At 35.1% G+C, this 21708-nt stretch overlaps 1 protein-coding gene across 13 annotated transcripts in view; it reads right to left on the reverse strand.

The window, feature by feature from the left end:
- Positions 1 to 21708, reverse strand: part of DOP1A (DOP1 leucine zipper like protein A) — a 105861-nt gene that overhangs the window by 48520 nt on the left and 35633 nt on the right. For 11 of the 13 annotated variants that reach the window (XR_006605533.1, XR_006605532.1, XM_045075884.1 and 8 more), the window contains 9 exons: positions 19507 to 19677; positions 16119 to 16308; positions 12845 to 12943; positions 6888 to 6987; positions 6052 to 6161; positions 5055 to 5163; positions 3744 to 3864; positions 2076 to 2195; positions 45 to 159 (listed from right to left, as the gene is read on the reverse strand). Coding sequence is in view for 11 of the 13 variants with exons in the window: in XM_045075884.1 (XP_044931819.1) it covers positions 45 to 159; positions 2076 to 2195; positions 3744 to 3864; positions 5055 to 5163; positions 6052 to 6161; positions 6888 to 6987; positions 12845 to 12943; positions 16119 to 16308; positions 19507 to 19677 (1135 nt within the window). In the remaining 2 variants the exon portion in view is untranslated. The remainder of the gene's footprint in view (positions 1 to 44; positions 160 to 2075; positions 2196 to 3743; positions 3865 to 5054; positions 5164 to 6051; positions 6162 to 6887; positions 6988 to 12844; positions 12944 to 16118; positions 16309 to 19506; positions 19678 to 21708) is intronic. The other 2 variants (XM_004773617.3, XM_004773614.3) reach the window with 1 other exon arrangement.

The raw sequence follows: 21708 nt of genomic DNA on the forward strand, positions 1-21708 counted from the left end.
ACATTTCCCCAATACTTTTTTTTTTTAAACCAAGGTGGTCTTACCAAAGAAACTATATCCAACAAAAAATCCACCAGTAAGCAGAAATTCGTCAGCTGTAACTCAGATGACTCACTACTATCTCCAGGTCCAATCTGAAGTCTGGCATGCAATGTCCTCCTAAAAGGACAAAATTCACTTTATCAAGTATAAGTGATATGAATATTCATATCACATATATGTGATTTCTTTTCAATGAGAGTCAACACTGGGACACACACAATGACATTCCTGTGAATATTCCCTTTCCCCAGGACACTTAACTCCAAGTGGAAAATTTACAAAGCAAGATTCCTAATGGTTTCAACTCCCTGGAACCCCCATCTTGCACTTCCAAGCGTTCTGGGTAGATCTCACTTTTTTGGACTTGCTCCCACTACACTTATCATCTCCTAGTTAAAATGGATTATTTGCTTCTTGACTGATAACCTCAGGGCTTTTTAAAAAAATACCAAATGTCCTCCCTCAACCCCATTCTCTCAAATCCAGAATGCACCCATGCTTCATGGTTTAAGATCAAACATCTCCTCCAGGAAGCCTCTTCCCCTCATTCCTCCAACAAACATTCACTTTAAATCATATTAGTTCTATATAAGACATTACATTGCCCTACACTCTGAAGATACAAAGAATATGACAGAGTCCCTAACCAGCAAAAATATAAGCATATAGACAAATAAATATACCAATTTGGCAGTGTAGGAGTTGATTCTGATGGGAGATTTGAGGGAGTCATGGAAGGTTACTGAAAGGTGGGTCACTTCCCTATAGGACCTCCCAGATGGGGGAAGAATATTTTAGAAGAAATAACACAAGTGAAGGTTCAGCAGCAGGAGTGACAGCTCAGGCCCTGTGTGTTCAGGGCATAGTACAGAAGGTAAATAAAGGCAGATGAGTCTTTGTGAATGTAGAAATGAAGGTGGAAACCCAGGCCATGACTGGGTGGCAAAAAGATATTCATAATTTCCTCAATATTGCTACCACATTTTAATCTATTAAGGCATCTATAACTTTTTAAAAAGAGACTATTTATTTATTTAAGAGAGAAAGGAAAAAAGAAAACACAAACAGGGGTGGAGGGGGGAGATACAGAGAAAGAGGGAGAAGCAGGCTCCCTGATAATCAAGGGGTCTGAAGACATGAGAGGGCTTAACCCTAGGACCCTGGGATCATGATCTGAGCCAAAGGCTTAACCAACTGAGCCACCCAGGTGCCCCAAGGTAATTTTTAATTTAATACTAGGAATATGCATGTGCATGTTTGACTTGTTCCCACTGTAAGGTCTCTGAAAGACTCGGACTGTCTGTATTCCGAGGTGCTCATTATCTGCTGAATGAGTAAGCAAACAACTTTCTAAACCATCTTAGGGATTACTGTTTTGTATTTTTAAATGACTTCTTATTCCAAGATTGCACATGCTTACTTTTGACTACATGCTCCCAAGGCTTGAGAGGTTAATCTGGTTCTGAGAGGATTTGGTCTAGAATCCAGAGATTCCACTCAGGTTCACCAGTAATCTTGGGTTTTCGAAGTTTTTAAACCTTATGCCCTAAGAGGTAGAGGGCATTTATCACTCAACACTGACAAAATGGGCTGGTTCCAAGATTTTGAAAACACAAGAATGACCAAGGAATTTGTTATTAAAAGTGGGAATCATTTTTGTAAAGTGTACTGAGGTAGCAGCCACAAATTTTGTTATTTTCTTTACAATGAAGAAAAACCAGATTATTATAGATTGGAGAGGGAAAATCTATCATTTATGCTGGTAACTAAATAACTTGTTTTCTAAATTTTTCGATTCTAAGATTATACGATCAATAATTCTATGTTCTAGAGTGACATGACAGAGCCAGATTACGGTTATTAAATAATTAACAGTTGTCAGTAGCAGTAAAAAATATACATATATATAAAACATATTATATATATATATATATATATATAAAATAAAAGAACATTCTTTTCATTAGACTGAACTTAAAAAAAATCGACTTTGGATGCTATTAAATTAAAACAAATAGAACAGTTTGACATACCTACAACATTCTTCAAACCAACGTGCAACATAATCCCACATATAATAAGGCTCAAAGGAATTAAAGAGAAGGTTGGCAGTTTTAATCAGCTCTGCTGTTTTCTTATTTTCCCTTAATTTACTAAAAAAGAAAAAGAGAAACAAAAACTAAGAAATACTAACATTCATTTTTTTTTCAGAATTAAATTTGAGTGCAATGTTGTTAGGGTAGTACATATTCCTAGGCAGCTGCTAGAACACTTGTTAGTGAAAAAATGGCCACAAGTAATTTTTATACATTGACATTTTATCACTTTATGTGTAGTTACTATTCCAAATTCAGGTTTTCATAACTCAAATGTATGATCAAGATCAGAAATTAGCCTATAAGAAAAAATATCTGTGCTTTCAGCCAAAGAAGAGCAAGTTATTTTTGAACTTTGAGTGCCTGTGAATTTGGCATTACATTCTTTTGTTTCCCTTGAAAATCATTATTCTTAGCTGAAAAACAATACTGTAAATTGCTGATTACTGAAATTAAAAGATTACAGAAATTCCATCAGAGAAAAATAACATTTCAAGTGGGGAACCTCTGGACTATAAAGCACCTACCTACCTACCATCTCCTGCCAACCGTCCTAACTATTACAACAGTTGTTTTTATATATAGTGAGGTACTATCAATACAACTAGCATATTATAGCATGAAAGACTAACTAAATATTTTATAGGGCAATACAGATTATCAGGCAGAATACAGAATGAAATTGAATACCAAAGTAGTCAATATTAACTTCTCAAACAAAAATTACAGGAATATTTCTCAGAAATCAAAAACTGTCTAAAAATGTTTTAATATGTAAAACTGTGTTTTAGGAAAGCCCAGGTTATCTCCAAAGCCCATGAAGGAGACACAAATGAAATGCAAATTCAGTAAAAGTAACTATAGTCTTGAAACCTTTGTCATAATGATAGATGAGACTGGAAGACAGGCAGGCTGCTGAAAGTAGAGAAGAAATGAAAAAGTAAGACCATGTCAACATGAATCTACCACTGACTTGGAGAAAAGCATATACTAAAATTACATGACTTTCCCCAGGGATTGAAAAATACATATATATATATCTGTAAGAAGAAATAACCATAATTTGAAAAAAAAAAAAACCTGTTGAAAGAACAGCTGGTGCCCTTTGACTCATTTAACTCTACGGTCAATCTTCTTCTGAACTATAATTCGGTCTCCTGAGTGTGTCAAGTAACCAAGATGCACAACCCCATGAAAACAACCAAGCCTAGTACCAAGCAAGGTACAATTTTCATCCCCAACTGACATGTGGCAGTTAATCACTTCTGAGTTTGGAAAGTGTGAATAAATTGCCTGGAATCTATATCTTCACATTAATTGCTAAACTTCAGTATTCTAACGAGACAGACTGAAAACCAATGCTGGAATGTGGTAGTTCCACTGTATAGTAGCCAGGCTATAAAATGCCTGTTTGAAAGATCAGTGCAGTTAATTATGAGAGTTCACACTGCCCAATACAGTCATATTTCAAATCAGATGTAATCATTCAGAACAAAAATTTCATAGAGTAGTGTCTACTTTATGAATATTAATAAGAGCAGTGTCTACTTCATGAATATTAATAAGCGAGAACATATCATGCTTATTAGGTTTCTTGTAATCCACCTGCTTAACTGAGTATGATCCTTGCTGAAGGGTGGCTCCATTTGAAGATCCAATTCTGCTTTGCACTGAGAATATAATGTTCTAAATACTTCAATTAGGACATCTTCCAGGATTACAGGTCCTAAAATTAATATACATATTAAGGACAATAATTAATTAGCATTGACAAATCAGGATTATTTACAAATTGGCCTGATCACAGGATGCTTTAAAACTAGTATTTTGAAAAAAAAAAATTTTTTTTCTGGAAGCTATACTGAACTTTGCATTTTGAGCTGAACAAATGTTTGCTTACCAATAGGCTGACATAACAAAAATTACAAAATCAAGGACGTGTGTTTTGGCGGTTAATAGCAATATCTTTGGAAAAGTTATTTAACTTCTCTGAGCTCTGGTTTCCTCATCTAGAATGAAGATAATACCAGGATTGGGAAAAAATATTTGTAAGGTGAGAAGCATAGTTCCCAGAATATAGTGAGTATTCAATAAATACTTATATTAGTACTAATGTTATTTTAAATGATACAAAAATGCACAAGGCAAATTTTGCTACAACAGATGCTAATCTCCTTAAAAAAACTTCTGGAATTCATCTATTAACTCACGATAGCTAAAATAAATTCTCAAAGCCAACAATGCAACTCAAATTATTTTTATATTTAAAATTCTTCATTTATATTTTAAGAGTTAATGAGAAGACATGCATATTTGCTAAAACACTTGCATGTAACTTAATAAAATTACATACTTTATTATTTCACTTAATTGTTTCTAATATTTTTGTTTTTTCTTAATTCCTCTCTCACGTGCCATAACGAACTTCCCAATAGAGATATCTAATATCTGGGAAATATACAAAAAAGACAGGGAAAACACACAAAACAAGGGGGATGTGGGGAATCAAGTTGAGGGACAGAACCCAGATATGTCTGTCTAGTCCTTGAATCTTGTGAACTCTAAGACACAGTCATGACAAATCATAAATGCTTCAGTAACTTAATCAGAATTAAGAAGAGCTTAGATAGTATTTTTAAGATGACTCCTCCATTACATATAGAGTACAAGGTAAAATGTATCTATATGTACATACATAGCATAAGATAAAATATGAGAACATATAGCTTGGATGTATACATCTGTATCTCTTAATGTTCTACAGTAAATTTGAGGTAAGAAATTGTTGAGAACTTATATTTGAAAGCCACCTCAAAATACAGAAATTTCTCTCTGTAATGACTTTGTCTTATTTTTATTATGAAACAGTACAAAACAACCACACATGATCTTTTGCCCTAGGACGGTATGTATTACCTAGCTCAGGTTTGTCAAGTAAACTGATTAAAATACGAAAAGGTTTTAGATCCTGCATTAAAGTGCTCTCTTCTCCAAATCCATTCACTTGTAAGATCCCCACCATTGCCTTTAAAAAAGAAAAAGTATATTAGTCATTTAAATAAACAGATGCAAAGACGTCTTCTTAAGAAATAATTTAAGTATGACCATAATGGAGATTTACATCTATTGCTTTTCTGAAGTTCTCTCATTGAAGTTAGCTTTTTCCCCTGCCAAGGGGGGAAAAAAAAGTTAATATTCAATTGTCTTGAGGGAAAAAAAGAGTGCTTACATTTTCTCTAGAAAAAAAGTGGAAAAGTTAAATTAAAAAATCTAAAAAAATAAATTTATGAGTTATTTTGACTTTTCACCTAATACCATCAACAGGCCCCAAAGTATGCCATAGAACCATTGACAGTGTCTGCTACTATGCAATTGTCTTCCCACTGGTAACTCAAAGCTATATTCTTAAAACCTCACTCATTTAAAAATGCTTCAAATGCCATTTATTTTCTGTTTGTTTTAAGTTATCTTGAATATCTCATAATTAAAGTAAAAATAAAAGAAAACTGTGGCTCATTTTAAGCTTCCCATTACAGTAGTAGTTTTACCACATTTAGATTCCTCTTGCAACCCAAATTTCCATGAGACTTCAGAGGAAAAATAACACAGGTCCTAGCTCATTTTTGGAAGAGCTCCAATTCATAGGGCAGACAGGTGAGAAGATGAAACTACGTATTAATAAAGTCATGAGAACAAAGTTAAGAAAAAATTTCTGAACTTACAGAGTCTATCTTAAGATTACTTACTCATTTTACTGTAATCATTTACTCGTTATAGTCATTCTTAGGATATTTGTGAGTCTTGTCTCCACCCCTCAATGATGAACTAATTCAGGCAGGACCTTTTCTTAGATTTGCTGAGTAACTCCATTGATCAGGGGGTAACCAAAAAATAGAGTGAAAGCATTCATTACCTGGACCAACAATTCTTTTGAAAAGGTAGTGAAATAATAAGTGGCATGTTCTTCAGGATTACTGTGTCTTGTGCTTCTGGGTCCTATGATAGCACCGTTGTTATCAAAACCTCCATGGAAACAAACAGCACAAAAAATTAAAATGGAATTCTCAAAACTGTTGTTCATTAAATACCAAAACAGCAAGTATCTCAAAAACAGCACCAAACACTTACCAATTAGTAGCCCAATCAATGTCAGCAAGAGAGATCATTTTAGATAGTTTAATAAAGGGAAATCAATTCAATACATAAGTATCCTAGTATTCTTCTAGCATTATCCTCTATTTTTTTTTTTCAATCTTATGAAGAGTGAAATAACTGAAGATTCAGAAAATCCAAGAAAAATTACATTGTAGCTTTTCACTCTGGGCAGTAAGGAGTTGTGAAGACAGGCCAAACACTCACAGAAAGTATGGAAGAACAAGGAACTTACTGCTTGAGTGCGAGACAGGTAAGGAACCATGTGCAGGTTAATAGTAATTGTTCTGATTCCTCTGATGACTTCAAAGTCTTGGAAATTATGTTATTTCAGTTATTAATTTATCTTTCTTTGTCTATACACTCACAGTATAACAGCCTCAATTTGTAAGAGAAAAATCTTGTCCAAGGAAACATGACTTATGGTTTAAAAGATTTTGAAATTTCTTCATATAACACACTATTTATATTTTTATTGTCTATTTAGGCAGACTATAAATTCCTTCATTTAGGACATACACACAACTTGTAATACTTATGTATGGCAAATTTCCCTCTGTCTTTCCTCAGCTAAGACCATACACATCAGACACCTACCAAGAAGCCATGCATAAAGTCTCCGGTTCAGGGACATATCCCTCCTCAGTACTACGTGAAGGGCTGCTGACAAGATCCTGATCATATCTGGTCGAGTGGCCTGAAAAAATTAGAAATGTGGTTGTACTTAATCATATACAAAAACACATTCCTTTCTTTACCCTTTAAAACAATCCCACCTTGCAATGTACTCAGAATGTTAGGGCTTGGGAGGTAATTTCATATAGGACTGATCTGACTGTTCAAACACAGGAATGATTACTTCCATTTTACAGATCAGGAAAAATTACTGATTTTACAAATCAGTGAGAAAAGGTAGCACAGCTTTTTAGTTGCATAATTCAATTATTCTAATCTCCAGTTTAAAGTTCTTTATCCTATCCAACATTAGCAAGATCTGACATAAAACAATCAAACAAAAATGGAGCAAAATAGAACAGATTCAAGAAAATCAGTCTTTCACATTCATACTGGTGTCAACTGCCAGTAATTACGTTAGAAGCTCACTATCTTCATCAATTCCAAGTCTTTCATTTCCTAACCTTTTAAACATTTTTATGTGGTAGTCTTTCAAACATATAGAAAAATAAAAAATATATATAATGAATGCTTTTATACCCAAATCCACCTTTAACACAGCTTATTTTTTAAATTTTACTCCAGATCTTCTAAAGAGAAAGTTCATTTTTTTCTTTTCCTAACAGCCTTATTAGATGTTCAAAAAATGATTTCCTAATGAAGGTCTGGTTTTAGCTAAAAGAGGTGAAGTTAAAAGAAAAATAAAAGGAAGGCAGCTAATTAAATAGCTATTAATTTTAAGGATATTACTAGATAATCACTTTAGAATAGAATCTTGGAATCTGAACATTAGAAGGTAATGTGGAAATCAACTAGTCTAAAAATCACTCTAGAATAAAAAACCAGAGCCTCATGGGACTTGAGTACTTAACCAAATTCAAATACCTGGTTAGTGACTCATCTGAATAGAGAGTGGACTTTTTTTTTTTTGAGAAGAGACTTATTAATCACTGACTTGTCAACTTTTCAGTACTATGCTCCTTGACAGTAGTGGAAAAGGATTCAGTCAGTTTATTTGTTTTAATGGAATCTTAGAAATTTAACTGAGATGTTACAGAACACAGATCATCAATAGCTGAAAAAGTGGTCACTCATCTGATTTTATTAATCTAAGCAATTCTAAGCAAAGTGTGGTTCCTGAACTTCCGGGGATTTCTAAAACCCTTACAGGAGGTCCATGAGGTAAAAACTAAATTCCTAACAATTTCACAATGCTATCTGCCCTCTGAGATGTGTTGACATTTGCTGTGATCCAGGAATACTGGGTGAACCTGCGGCACCTGAGCATGAACAGAAGAAATACAGCAGTGGCATCTACTTACTGTACTTGGAGACAGGGGATTTTTTACTCTCATGTACTTACAGTAAAATTAAAAACAAAGGGGAAAAAGTCAGTTTCACTTAGGAATGTTGTAAATGAAGCAGAAAAAAAGTTTATTTTGTTAAATACTAGCCCCTGCACAGAAGTCTTTTAATATTGTGGAATGAAATGGGGAGTATACACAAAACACTTTGGACATTACATGACGGATATCTTGAGGAAGAGCACCTGAGTAACTGAATTATGAGGTGTACTACCCATTTTTGTACCACTTTTAACTGAAAGAGGGACTGATGATACAAACTACAATTATTCAGGCTTGAACACATGGCAGTATTTTCTCAAAAATAAAGTGAGACTGTCAGTTCAAGAAAAACAATTAATACTCATCATTACAGATAATAAATTTTGAGATTCATTTTTCATCTAATTTCCAAGAGAAAACTAGAAGTATTTTCAAGATTTTATTTTTAAGTAATCTCTACACCTAACATGGGGCTCAAACTTAAACCTTAGATCAAGAGTCACATGCTCTACCAACTGAGCCAGCAAGGCACCCCAAGAAAATTAGAATTTTAGAAAATATGTACTTGGCTAGAAATAGTACATATTGAATTAAATTAAATAAGCTTGAAAGCTTTCCAATACCTAAAAAACTTTGCCCATGAGATTGGTGGTAGTAGTAAGCAATGTGATAGTCTGTTATTGTGTTAATCTCTGGAAGATTTGCATAATTCACTGAAGCAGCATTTCCAAATAACCAATCATGATGTTACAAAAGCGTGTCTGAGGGCGACTGGGTGGCTCAGTTGGTCGAGCGACTAACTCCTGACCTCAGCTAAGCTCTTGATCTCAGGGTCCTGAGTTCAAGCCCTACCCCATGCCCAGCAAAGAAACAAAACCTTATTTGGGTAAAAGATGTATTCAAAGTACAAGACAGATCAGCAGATTTTCATGAAACAGAATATGAAAAGTTCATTGATTTGGTTTCAGATTCCATATTGCAATTAATTTTCTTAGAACTACAGCTTACTGAGTTTTGGTGTAGTATAGAAGAATATGCTGTTTTAACAATTTTAACAACAACAACAAAAGACTGCTGAAACCTTCCTCTCTTCCAATTATGTATCAGTGAGAGATTTTTTTTCCATATATTTAAACCAAAAGAAAAAAACCATAAGACTGATCGCAGAAGCAGATTCTGCTCTGTACTATTAGACCAGATATTAATTTGTGGAAAAATAAAACAATGCTACTCTCTCTATTCACCAATTTTTTTAATGTGTTGGCAAAGTTACTTTATAAAATGTTATCTAGACAAACATGATAACTTTGTTACTGTTATCTTTATTTCTATTTATTTTTAAGATTTCACCTATTAATTTGAAAAAGAGAGAGCACGGAAGGAGAAGCAGACTCCCCACCTAGCAAACAGCCCAACTTGGGACTGATGCCCAGGTCCCCCAAATCATGACCTGAGCTGAAGGCAGATGCCCAACTGACTGAGTCATCTGTTACCTGTTGTATTTAAATGAATTAGTAAATATTTAAAAATCTCTGTTTTAATTTCTAATGATTTAAACAGATATAACCTACATCAGCAAAAGAATTTTTTTAGGATCCTCAATATTCTTTTTCAAGACTTATTTATTTTATAGAGAGAGCGAGTGAGCAGGCACACACGTGCAAGCAAGCATATGAGCAGGGGAAGGAACAGATGAAGAAGAGAGAGAGAATCCTCAAGCAGACTTCTCACTCAGTGGGGAGCCCAAGTGGGGCTTCATCCCAGGACCTTGAGACCCTGAGATCACTCTTTGAGCCAAAATCAAGAGTCAGACACTTAACCAACTGAGCCACCCAGGTGCCCCAGGATCATCAATTTTATTTATTTATTTGAGAGGCAGAGAGTGAGAGAGAGCATACGAGCAGGGGGGAGGAGTTGGACATGAGGCGTGATTCCAGGACCCTGAGATCATGTCCTGAGCCGAAGGCAGATGCTTCACCAGCTCAGTCACCCAGGCACCCCAGGATCTTCAATATTTTTAAAGAGTGTAATAGGGTCCTAAAACTAAAGCAGTTGAGAACTGCTGATCTAACATCAGATATGAAGATTACAGGTATTTTCACAAATCCTGAAAAGTATGAATGTCTTGGGGTGCCTGAGTAGTTCAGTTGGTCAAGCATTGGACTCTCTCTTTTTTTCTTTCTTTCTTTCTTTCTTTTTTTTTTTTCAAGTGTTGGACTCTTGATTTTGGCTCAGGTCACAATCTTAAGGTTGTGGGATCAAGCCCCCTGTCTGGCTCCATGCTCAGCAGGGAGTCTCCTTCTTTCCCTCTCCCCTCCCCTCTGCACATGTGCTTGCTCTCTCTCTCAATCTCAAATAAATTAAAAAAATTTTTTTTTCTTAAAAAATACTAATGTCTCCAAATCATATTTTGAAAACAAAAACAAAATTTCTCTTTAAAAAAATTTATTTATTTTAGAGAATGTGAGCTTGTGGGGAGAGGGCAGGGACAGAGAGAGAGAGGAAGAGAAGCAGACTTCCTGCTGAGTGTGGAGATTGATACAGGCTGCATCTCAGGGCCCTGATATCATGACCTGAGCTGAAATTAAGAGTCAGTTGCTTAACTGAATGAGCCACCCATGCACCTTCCCCTCTCCCAAACTACTCTTAAGAAAGTAAGAAGTCACTTCTTGACTACCGTTGACATTACCACACATTCCTACTATGGAATTATTATTAGAGATTGGGCCAACTTTCCATGAAATAAGTAGAGAGATTCTAGGAACCCATTAACTGCTGAAGCTATTAACAGCAATCACTTTTGGGACAATGTAATGAAGGCTCTCTTAAGTTACGATTACAATCAGTATTTGCTTAAAATTTATTATATATGAAAGATATGAAAAGAGGAAATGTGGGGAACAAAGATGATTTGTCTTCATCCCTATTCTCAGTAACCTAAAAATCCAGTAGAGTAATAGGGGGAAGATGTAACTGGGTCTGGGTAGGGGACCTATTTAAAAAAAAACAAACAGTTATTGGTTTTATTATACAAATTATAAAAGATAAGGCTTAAGAAAATCTTCTGGCTGGTATATTAAAAAAGTATCAAAGAAAATTCAGCTAAACAAAAGGTTGAGAAATACTGGTCTAATGAGATTACAAACTTAAGTTCTTCTCAATTTAAATCTACCATGACTTAATCCCTCAGATCTTGCTGAGTCACCTATCAGTATACTGAACGACTAATAATGCTGAATGCTTAGAAGGGAAGAAAACAATGGGAAAGCTTAAGAGTAAAGGTCAATACATTTTTTTCAATAAAGACCCATGTAATAAATATTTTAGGCTTTTATGCCATATACATTACTTTAGCATATTCTTCTTTGCTTTCTTTTATGAATCTTTAAAAAAGTCGAACTCATTACTACCTGATGAGCTGTTTGCATACCCTTGTACTGATAAATTTAGACTATGCTGATGTCCCAGCAGGTGTTTGTGAAAAGCAAGAGATACAATAAAAGCCTCTGGTTTAAGAGTGGAAAATCTCAAAAACAGCAAAGCAGACAGTTTATGTTCCAATTAGGGACAATAGGCAATGAAGTGTGAAATTCTCCAATTATTAATAATTCAATTTCAAACTGAATAAAGTAATAAAGAAAAATGTGAGCATGACAGATAATGAAAATTCACTAGTTATCTACTAACCATAGTTCTTACAAACCCCCAAATAATAGTCTTTTCTGCTAATGACTTTTTAGAAATAAACATCCTTTTCCAAGGTAGAAATTTTCCATCTTATTACTTTTGTTCTTCCATTCTGAATGTTCACATATTGGTGTTCTACATAACTCATCAAAGTTTAGAACTCAAAAGAATTCAGACTACCTCTTTAAAAATGAAGACATTGAGGGGTGCCTGGGTGGCTCAGTGGGTTAAAAATGAAGACATAGATTACATTTTCACCAATGAAACACTTCACTCATGATTTGTTAACTGTTCTCATTTGTAATAAAAGTACTAGAGAATGTCATAGTGACTGAATATTTGACTTTTAAACAGCCAATTCTGCTAAGAGTTTGACATACATCACCAAATCGCCAAGCCAAGAAAAGGACAGACATAACAGCTGAGCAGAAGGCCTGGGTCTCAGAGTCCTGCCTCACTCAGAGCTAGCAATGATTATCTCTTGTTTCTTATAGGTTAGAACTCTTTTTAAAGGTATGAAATAATCTATTTCAATTCCCATATTCTTGAGCAAATTAATAAACTTCCCCACAACCCAAAATTTCCACAAATTCTACTCCTTAAAAAAGGAACTGTTGGGGGCACCTGGTTCAGTTGGTTAAGTGTTCATCTCTTGATCTCACTACGGTTCTTTATCTTAGAGTTATGAGTTCAAGCTCTGCATGTATTGTATGTAGTATGTATTGCACTTACCCATTCATAAAACAAAAGAATTCAACTTAAATCCAACTTAAAAAATAACTACACATCAGGAACCTATGATTTTCCAAAGAATTCCTTATATTAATATCATTATTAATGTTTTACCTGACTCATGTGGAATGGAAAACAGAAGAGTATGAGGTCCAGCGTGCTTCTCTGTACAAGTACACTTGAGTCCTGCACTGAAGTACTTACTGCTTCTACCTGAAATAAGAGAGCCTTTAGTATCTATTGCCTGTTACATTGGGAAAGATTTACCATGCAAGTGGAACACTTCATTTTCTCCAACCTTCTTAATTTCTTATCACTGGTTAAATGTATTTACAGTATTTGGAATAGGTAAATATATTACGATGGTTTAAAAAAATTAAGGTATACAAGAGTATATACAGCAAAAAGTTCTCTCCCACACTTGTCTCCCAACCACTCAATTTCCTTTTTTGCATGCAGCCAGTATAACCAGTGAATATTTCCTACGAATATAAGTAAATAAAAACATACATGCATATATCCCAAATTTTGCCTTTTTCTTTTAATAACAGATCTTGGAGATCTTTCCTTAACACTATATACAGAGCTTCATTATTTTTTTTGTGGCTAAAGAAATACTCTATTTCATAGATGAATGCTAATTTTTTAACAGGCTTCTGATCAAAGATATTTATGCTGTTTGTAAATATTTGCTATTGTAAATAATGCTGCAATATACTGATGTACAAGTACTCTTACAGGATAAATCCCTTGAAATAGAACTGCTGGGTCCTGGGGTATATGCATTTGCAATATAAATAATGCAATGCATTTCATTAAGGTTATATATATTTATATTCCCACCAACTTTGTGTGACAAATTTTTATATTTCCATGTTTACTCATGTATGGTTTTTTTTTCATTTTTGCTAATCTGATAAGTGAAAGTTGGCATCCCAGTGTAGTTATATTTTTATTTCTATCGTAAGTAATGTTGAGCGTCTTTTCATATGTTTGAGTTAGTTTTATTTCCTTTCTGTTCAAATCCATTTTTATACTTATTAATATTTGCCTACTTATTTATAGTAGCTCTCTGAATAATAATGAAGGATAGTCCTCTGTGATGTATTACAAATAGTTTTCCAATTATGTCATTTGTTTTTTAAAGAAAAAAAAGTGACTTGCTTAAAATTTCCATTAAGTTATTAAAAGGAAATGTAACAATACATTTAAAAATCTGCATAAAAATGGTATAGTCATTTCAGAAAATAGTTTGGTGGTTTCTTATAAACTTAAACATACACTAAAAGATGATACAGGTATAACTGTTTGTGATCTTGGATTAGATAAAATTTCTTAGAAAATATCTAATACCAAAAGCACAAATGCCAAAAGATAAAGCAGATAAACCGGACTTTATCAAAATAAAAATTTTCCTGCTTCAAAGGACAGTATTAAGAAAGAAGAAGACAAGTCCATAGCACGGGCAAAAATGGTTTTAAATCATATATACAAAGGTCTTAACATCCAGAATATATAAAGAACTACAATTCAACAACAAAAAGCGAAATAACTCAACTTAAATAACAGGCAAAGAATTTGAGGAGACACTTCTCCAAAGAAGATTTAAAAATGACAATAACCATAAGAAAATATGTTCAATATATTAGTCATTAGGGAAGTGCAAATCAAAACAATAATATTTTACACCTGCTAAGGTATCTATTAACTTACATGTCATGTTCAGAGCATTATTGATAATAGCCAAAAACTTATCTGATGGACAGATAAATAAAATGTGGTATTATCCACACAATGCACTATTATTCAACCATAAAAAGGAATGAAGTATTGATACCAGCTCAACATGGATGAATATTAAAAATATTGATAAGTGAAAGAAGTCATTCATAAAAGGCTATATATTATATAACTGCATTTGTATGAAATGTTCAGAATAGACAAATATATAGGAACAGAAAGATTAGTGGTTGCCGGGGCAAGAGTGAGGGAAAAACATGGTGTGATTAATGACTATGGGGTTTCTTTTTGAGGTGATGAAAATGTTCTAAAAATTAGATAGTGATATCTGCACAACTTTGTGAATATACTAAAAACCACTGGGTTATATAATTCCAAAGGATAAACATTATGGTATGTGAACTGTACCTCAATAAAGTTGTTATTTAAAAAATGTATATTTATCAAGTGAACCAAGAATCTCATTCCTAGGTATTTCCCTAAGAAATAAAAACATAGGTCTCCACAAATAACTGTATCCAACTGTTTACAGCAGCTTTATTCATTATTGCCCAAACGAGAAACAAACGTTCATTAACTGGTGAATGAATAAACAAATTGTAGTACATTCATACAACATGATACTACACAGCAATGCAAAGGAACACACCACTGATACGCATAAATACATGGATGAATCTCCAATGTGTTCTCCAAAGTGAAAGAAACCAGACTTAATGGCTGATACTGTATGATTTCATTTATATAGTACTCTAGAAGAAGTACAACTACAGGAACTGATATCAGACCAGTATTTGCAAGGGCCTGGGAGTATAGGAGAAGAGAAATAACTACAAAGGGGCCCAGAAGAACTTTTTGGAGTGATGTGAATAGTCTTTGTTTTGACTGTAGTATTGGTTACTTGGCTGTAGGCTCTATACAAATTCATAAACTGTACACACAAGTTGTTATTTTCCATGTATGTTAATTAGAGTTTAATACATGTGACCATATATCTGCATAAAAATCTCGGTCATTTTATAATCATATGGGAAAAAAGTGCAGGATGATTAACCATAATTAAAAAAAACTTTTCATAGGGACCTTTGAGGGTTTGTTTTTTACTCCTTGCTAATTTTCATAGTATAGCACTCTAGAGAGAGAAAAGGTTTCCTTCTGTTCTTAATCTAGAAATTAAAAAGTATAAGCAATCAATGTGTTTTTTGGGGTACTATCTTTCACCATCTCCTTTGGTTCTGTATCTTCTTGTACAAATTCAAAAAAGAATCTGGCTGTCACTTTGTTGAAAATCCATCTTTCCTATAATGTAAGCTATGACTGAAAATGTCTCCTTTGGAATGATATAATTAATGTGGCTGTGTTAACAGAGGTCTGATCAGTTAGCAAGATGGCAATAAAGACCATTTATTTGCTTGAATAACAGCTGAAGACAACATATAATCTACAATTCCTTTTCCATGAAAAAAATTTTTTGACGCTTTTAAAAACAACATTTAGTGACTAATTTGGTCTTTAAGCTTCCTTGATGAAAAATGCAAGTTCCATGGAAACAGGAACTCTGGTTGTGGCACAATTCTCACCATCTGTCTGGAACAGTGTGCCTGGCTCTGAAGAAGTAGGTTATGTGAGCAATCATACATAGACATACCATTAGTTCAATATCACTGCCAATTATATAAAGTTGATCTTCCATGGAAAGCTTCCTGTTCAAATGGGCGAGGACATATGTGATTCCTGGTAACCGTACAGCAGGACTGGTAAGGAGACTACCCCAGAGGGCACTGTAGAAGGCTGACTGGTCCACTGCAGCAGCAACCTTTTCCAACAAGGTGTTTGTTCTGAGGGACAAAACAAAGTGGCTTAAGAAGACAAGCATTTAGTTTCATGTTGCTAAAAGGAAATTATTCTCCTCAGGAATGTATGAAAGCATTCACACTATTGTTCCATGCTTTGCCCTGGACACAAGTGTGATAGACTAAAAGTGTATTCTCCAAGAGGACTGGATTTCAGTCCTGGCTCCCCCATTGACTTACTATGGAGAAGTCACTTAATCTTTCTCTAGTTCCATGTCCTGATCTGTAAAAGAATCTTCAGTCCCATACTTCTTAGTTAACAGTAATCCTATAGCAGAATATATTTTCTGTTGAATTTCTATGAATTTTTTTTGTTTTTAAAGTAGGCTCCAGGGCACCTGGGTGGCTCAGTGGGTTAAGCCTCTGCCTTTGGCTTAGGTCATGATCTCAGGGTCCTGGGATCTAGTCCCGCATCGGGCTCTCTGCTCAGCAGGTAGCCTGCTTTCTCCTCTCTCTCTGCCTGCCTCTCTGCCTACTTGTGATCTCTCTCTGTAAAATAAATAAGTAAAATCTTTAAAAAAATAAATAAATAAAATAAAGTAGGCTCCACACCCAATGTGGAGCCCAACATGGGGCTTTGACCTCATGACCCATCTGAGATCAAGACCTGAGCTGAGATCAAGAGTCAGATGCTTAACCAAATGAGCCACCCAGGTGCTCTCCCTATGAATTCTGAAAGGACGTTTTCCAAATGTTTCCTTTTCTTTGAAATCATATTATATAATTCACAATAACTTTGAAAAAGTTTGCTGGAAATTCTTGCAGGGGAGCACAGCAACCAATATAGCCTTGACCAAAGAATAGTCCGCCTCTATTGTGGAAGGCTGTCCACTTTGATCAAGCACACAGCTTCAGGAGGGACACACATGGAACAGTGAAGGAAGAAGAGGACACCTGCCTAGCCAGCCAGGTCAGTTGAATCAACCCTAGTGATCCATGGGGTGACAGATGTCACACCGAGATTGCCCTCACATCCTGCAATTCATAAAAATTTAATCAGACCTGTAACAAAATCAAAGATGCATTATTGCTTTATTAGGGACTATATTTAAAAATAAATTACTTTTGATTTGCTTCAAGCAGAGAATAACATAATACCTAAAAATTTATTATATTGTAGTATAGTAGTCAGAATCAAAAGAATCTGATGATGCATTTTACTGTTTACTTGCTATGTGATTTATTTATTTATTTATTTTAATTTTCTTTTCAGCGTAACAGTATTCATTGTTTTTGCACCACACCCAGTGCTCCATGCAATACGTGCCCTCCTTAATACCCACCACCAGGCTCCCACAACCTCCCACTCCCCGCCCCTTCAAAACCTTCAGGTTGTTTTTCAGAGTCCATAGTCTCTCATGCTTTACCTCCCCTTCCAATTTCCCCCAACTCCCTTCTCCTCTCTAACTCCCCATGTCCTCCATGCTATTTGCTATGCTCCACAAATAGGTGAAACCATATGATAATTGACTCTCTGTGCTTGACTTATTTCACTCAGCATAATCTCTTTCAGTCCCGTCCAGGTTGCTACAAAAGTTGGGTATTCATCCTCTCTGATGGAGGCATAATACTCCATAGTGTATATGGACCACATCATCCTTATCCATTCATCTATTGACTTGCTATGTGATTTAACCCAACACTATACTCCCTCATGGCCTTAATTTATCTTTGGATTAAAAGAACATGGTTATAAATCCCTTTATTAGAATTTGTGTGGAATAACTGCTAAAACATAATCTACAGTCTGAATATTTATGTCTCCTCAAAAATCATGTTAAAACCTTATCTTCTCAAAATGATACCAGGAGAGGCAGAGCCTTTGAGAGGTGCTTAAATCCTGAGGGTGGAAATCTCATGAATGAAATTAGTGCTCTTATGAAAGAAATCCCACAGAACTCCGTAGTCCCTTCCACTGTGTGAGGACCAGGGAGGAGGCTCTAGTTATGAACCAGGAAGAGTGCATCACCAGAAAATGACCTTGCTCATACTGATACTGGACTTCCAGCCTTCAGAACTGACAAATTAGTTGTTTATAAGTATTTTGTTATAGCAGCTCAAACGGACCAAGACACATAACGAGACAAATCAGAGATACCACACTCATAAAAATCATTATGTTAAATTTTTAATTGTGACTAGCAGACTTATAAAGTGTTTCCCTAGAATAAATATAACAATTAGAAACAAAACTCAGCTATACACTAAATGAAATTACATCATATGTTTCTAAAATTGTAAGGGAGTAAAAAAGTTGACAAAAGAAAATGATGTTTTTAGACATAAATTTTATTTTCTCCAAGTAGTTTAGGAAGGTAATCCAGTATTTTCAGGATTAGATTCTTATCACATTATAGAAACATATGAACCAAAATAAAATAGAGTAGCTGGACAATACACCAGAATCAATTATTTAAATTCAAATCATTAAGTGTACTCATAAAATAAGCTTGGCATTTTCTGTTCTTGCCACCTCAACTCACAATTTCCTTTTTGGGAAGAATATTAGTAACAAGCTACTAAAGATAGTTAATGCATCATGCACTGTCTATAACTATAAACTTCCTCAGAAGCAGTAATAGGCTCCAAAATAGATTAATTCATTTTCTTTAAGAAGTTAAAATATCAAGAGCATCATGTCACAGCTAGTGAAACAGCACTGTACTTGGTGTTAGGCTCTTTTCCATCACTAATAACTTAAAAACTGTTAACACATGGTCCAATTTCCCATTGTTTTATTAATTTAAGTTCCTACATATTGATTATTTTAAATTATGGGTTGCAATTTTTTGAGTAACTTGTATGTGCTAGGACTTGACTAAGTGATTTCATTATTACAGTAACAGAATGGAATAAGTACTGTTTGTTTTAGAGATGAAGAAACTGAATAAAGTTCTGAAATGTTGAAAAGCTTGTCTAAGCTGTCTAGTGTCTACTGAGCCAGGATTTGAACCCAGTGCATCTACCTCCCAAGTTTGTGTTCTTATAACCTACCTACATTTTCAGTGCAATACACAAATTAGATACATACCACAATATTTTTTTAGTTGTTATAGAAACCTTCAGGTCAAGTGTTTAGAATAATTAATTTTTGTGATGTTAAAACATTATTGATCCAAGGATGCTTGCTGACAAATCTATGACTTTGCTTACTTAGTTGCACTAATAACAGTACCATCTTACCTCTCATAGTACTCTGATCCTTCTTCTAAGCCAGGCAGAATACCAGTTAGCAATCCTTGTAGACCAGGCTTCAGTGTTTTACCCAAAGGCAGGTAATAGATCTCATACAAACTTAGCAATGTTGGTTTCACAGACATGGCAGCATTTGCAAGAAGAGGAAATAACCCAGAACTATTTAAAAACATAGAAACAAAAGGGGGTGGGGAGAAGCACATTAACTACAAAACATTAATTCATATGTACCTACATATACATGTAAATCTTGACTTATATTTTGACAAAATAAGAAGTTCTCCTAATCAACTCAAAATGATATCCTCTTCTACATCAATTTAATCAACACGGGTCTCTCACCTAAGCCTCATATTCATAAACCCAGTGGCCACCCAGCTATTTTATAAAGACTTCAAATTTCACAATTTCAAAATACGGCATCATTATCCATCTGGCTGACCAAAAACTTATACATTTAGGAGTGATCCTTGACTCCTTTAAAAAAAAATCTTCTCCTCTAACTTGTATTAAGTCACCAAGTTTTCTCTCCACATCACTCTTCCAGATACTTTTCTTTGAATACTGTAAATCATCTCCATCTCTACCAGACTTTTCCCTAGAAGACTCGACTATTATGTAGTGCTCAATCATCCTGACTTACCATGTACTGCTTCAGTACTGCCCTGAAGCACCTATCCTCGGGAAAACCTTTCACTGGCTTTCTTTTGCCTTTCAGATCAGTCTAGTTTAATGTAGCTTTCAACATTTTTTGATTTTTTTACTACACACCTGTTCAGCCCACATAAGCTCACCAATTTTGCTCTTGCACCTTCTGCTCCACATATACTGAAGAATTCCTTTCAGATTTGTTTGAGAACCTTCCATGCTCTTTTTAGTGTCTAGGTCTTTCCATATGCTGGTCCATTAGGTTTAATTCCTACTCCTTTACTTACAACTTTTTTGTTGTCTAGTGACTTCTAGACTTTCAGGAATTAGCCTAAGCCATTTCCTGGAGGAGACTGTCTTCAAATTAGACCAGGTTAGGCTTCCTGTTTTGTTAGTGTCCAATACCTACTTATTCTAGTAAGTTATTCTGTACTTACTGAGTATTTCTAATAGGCAGCTCTGTAAATATCAGAAAGCAAGGGACTATGACTATCTTTTTGTTTGTTTGTTTCTTTTTTTTTTTTTTTAAAGATTTTATTTATTCATTTGACAGAGAGAGATCACAAAATAAATGGAGAGGCAGGCAGAGAGAGAGAGAGAGGGAAACAGGCTCCCTGCTGAACAGAGAGCCCGATGCGGGACTAGATCCCAGGACCCTGAGATCATGACCTGAGCTGAAGGCAGCGGCTTAACCCACTGAGCCACCCAGGCGCCCTATCTTTTTGTTTCTGTATCCTAAGGTCCTAGCACCAAGTCCTCTTGCACTTAGGTGCATAACAAAAACATAAAGATTGTTTTGCTACTAGTTTATATAGTAAATAGAGGTTACTACTTGCTACTAGTTTATATAGTAAATAGAGGTCATCCTGCCTCCAACTTTAGGTAGTCTGATCTAAATTTATAGTCAAAGCTACTTTCCTTCATAAGCACCAGGGCCCAATGCTGGCTTTTGCCAAAGTCCTGCTTCATCCACTTTCCTTTTTTCCCCCCTTTAACTTCTCTCTATCTTTCTTTTTTAAAAGATTTTATTGTTTAAATAATCTCTACACCCAACATGGGGCTCAAACTTACAACCCTGAGATCAAGAGTTGGATGCTCTACCAACTGAGTCAACTAGGCGCCCCCATCCTGTAACTTCTGTCCTTCTTCTTCCACTTACATCTTTGTCTTTCAACACAATTGTGTTCAATCTCATTCAGTGTACCTGGGTGATCTCAATTATTTTCATGTCTTCAACTGTCACCTAAATGATGACTGCTGTAAAATCTCTAGACTGAGGTCCAAATTTGTCTTACCAAACGCTGACTATATGTAATATTTCATGGTACTCAAACTGCACATCCAGCCTTCTTAGTAACACTGCTGTGTACTGCATCATGTTAAGAAAAAATAAGCTTAAGGGGTGCCTGGGTGGCTCAGTGGGTTGGGACTCTGCCTTCGGCTCATGATCTCAGGGCCCTCGGATTGAGCCCCACGTCAGGCTCTCTGCTTGTTGGGGAGCCTGCTTCCCTCTCTCCCTCTGCCTCCCTTTCTGCCTACTTG

This window comes from Mustela putorius, unplaced genomic scaffold, assembly GCF_011764305.1.
Source record: "Mustela putorius furo isolate JIRA1106 unplaced genomic scaffold, ASM1176430v1.1 tig00000166_pilon_pilon_pilon, whole genome shotgun sequence".
Taxonomy (NCBI): Eukaryota; Metazoa; Chordata; class Mammalia; order Carnivora; family Mustelidae; genus Mustela; species Mustela putorius.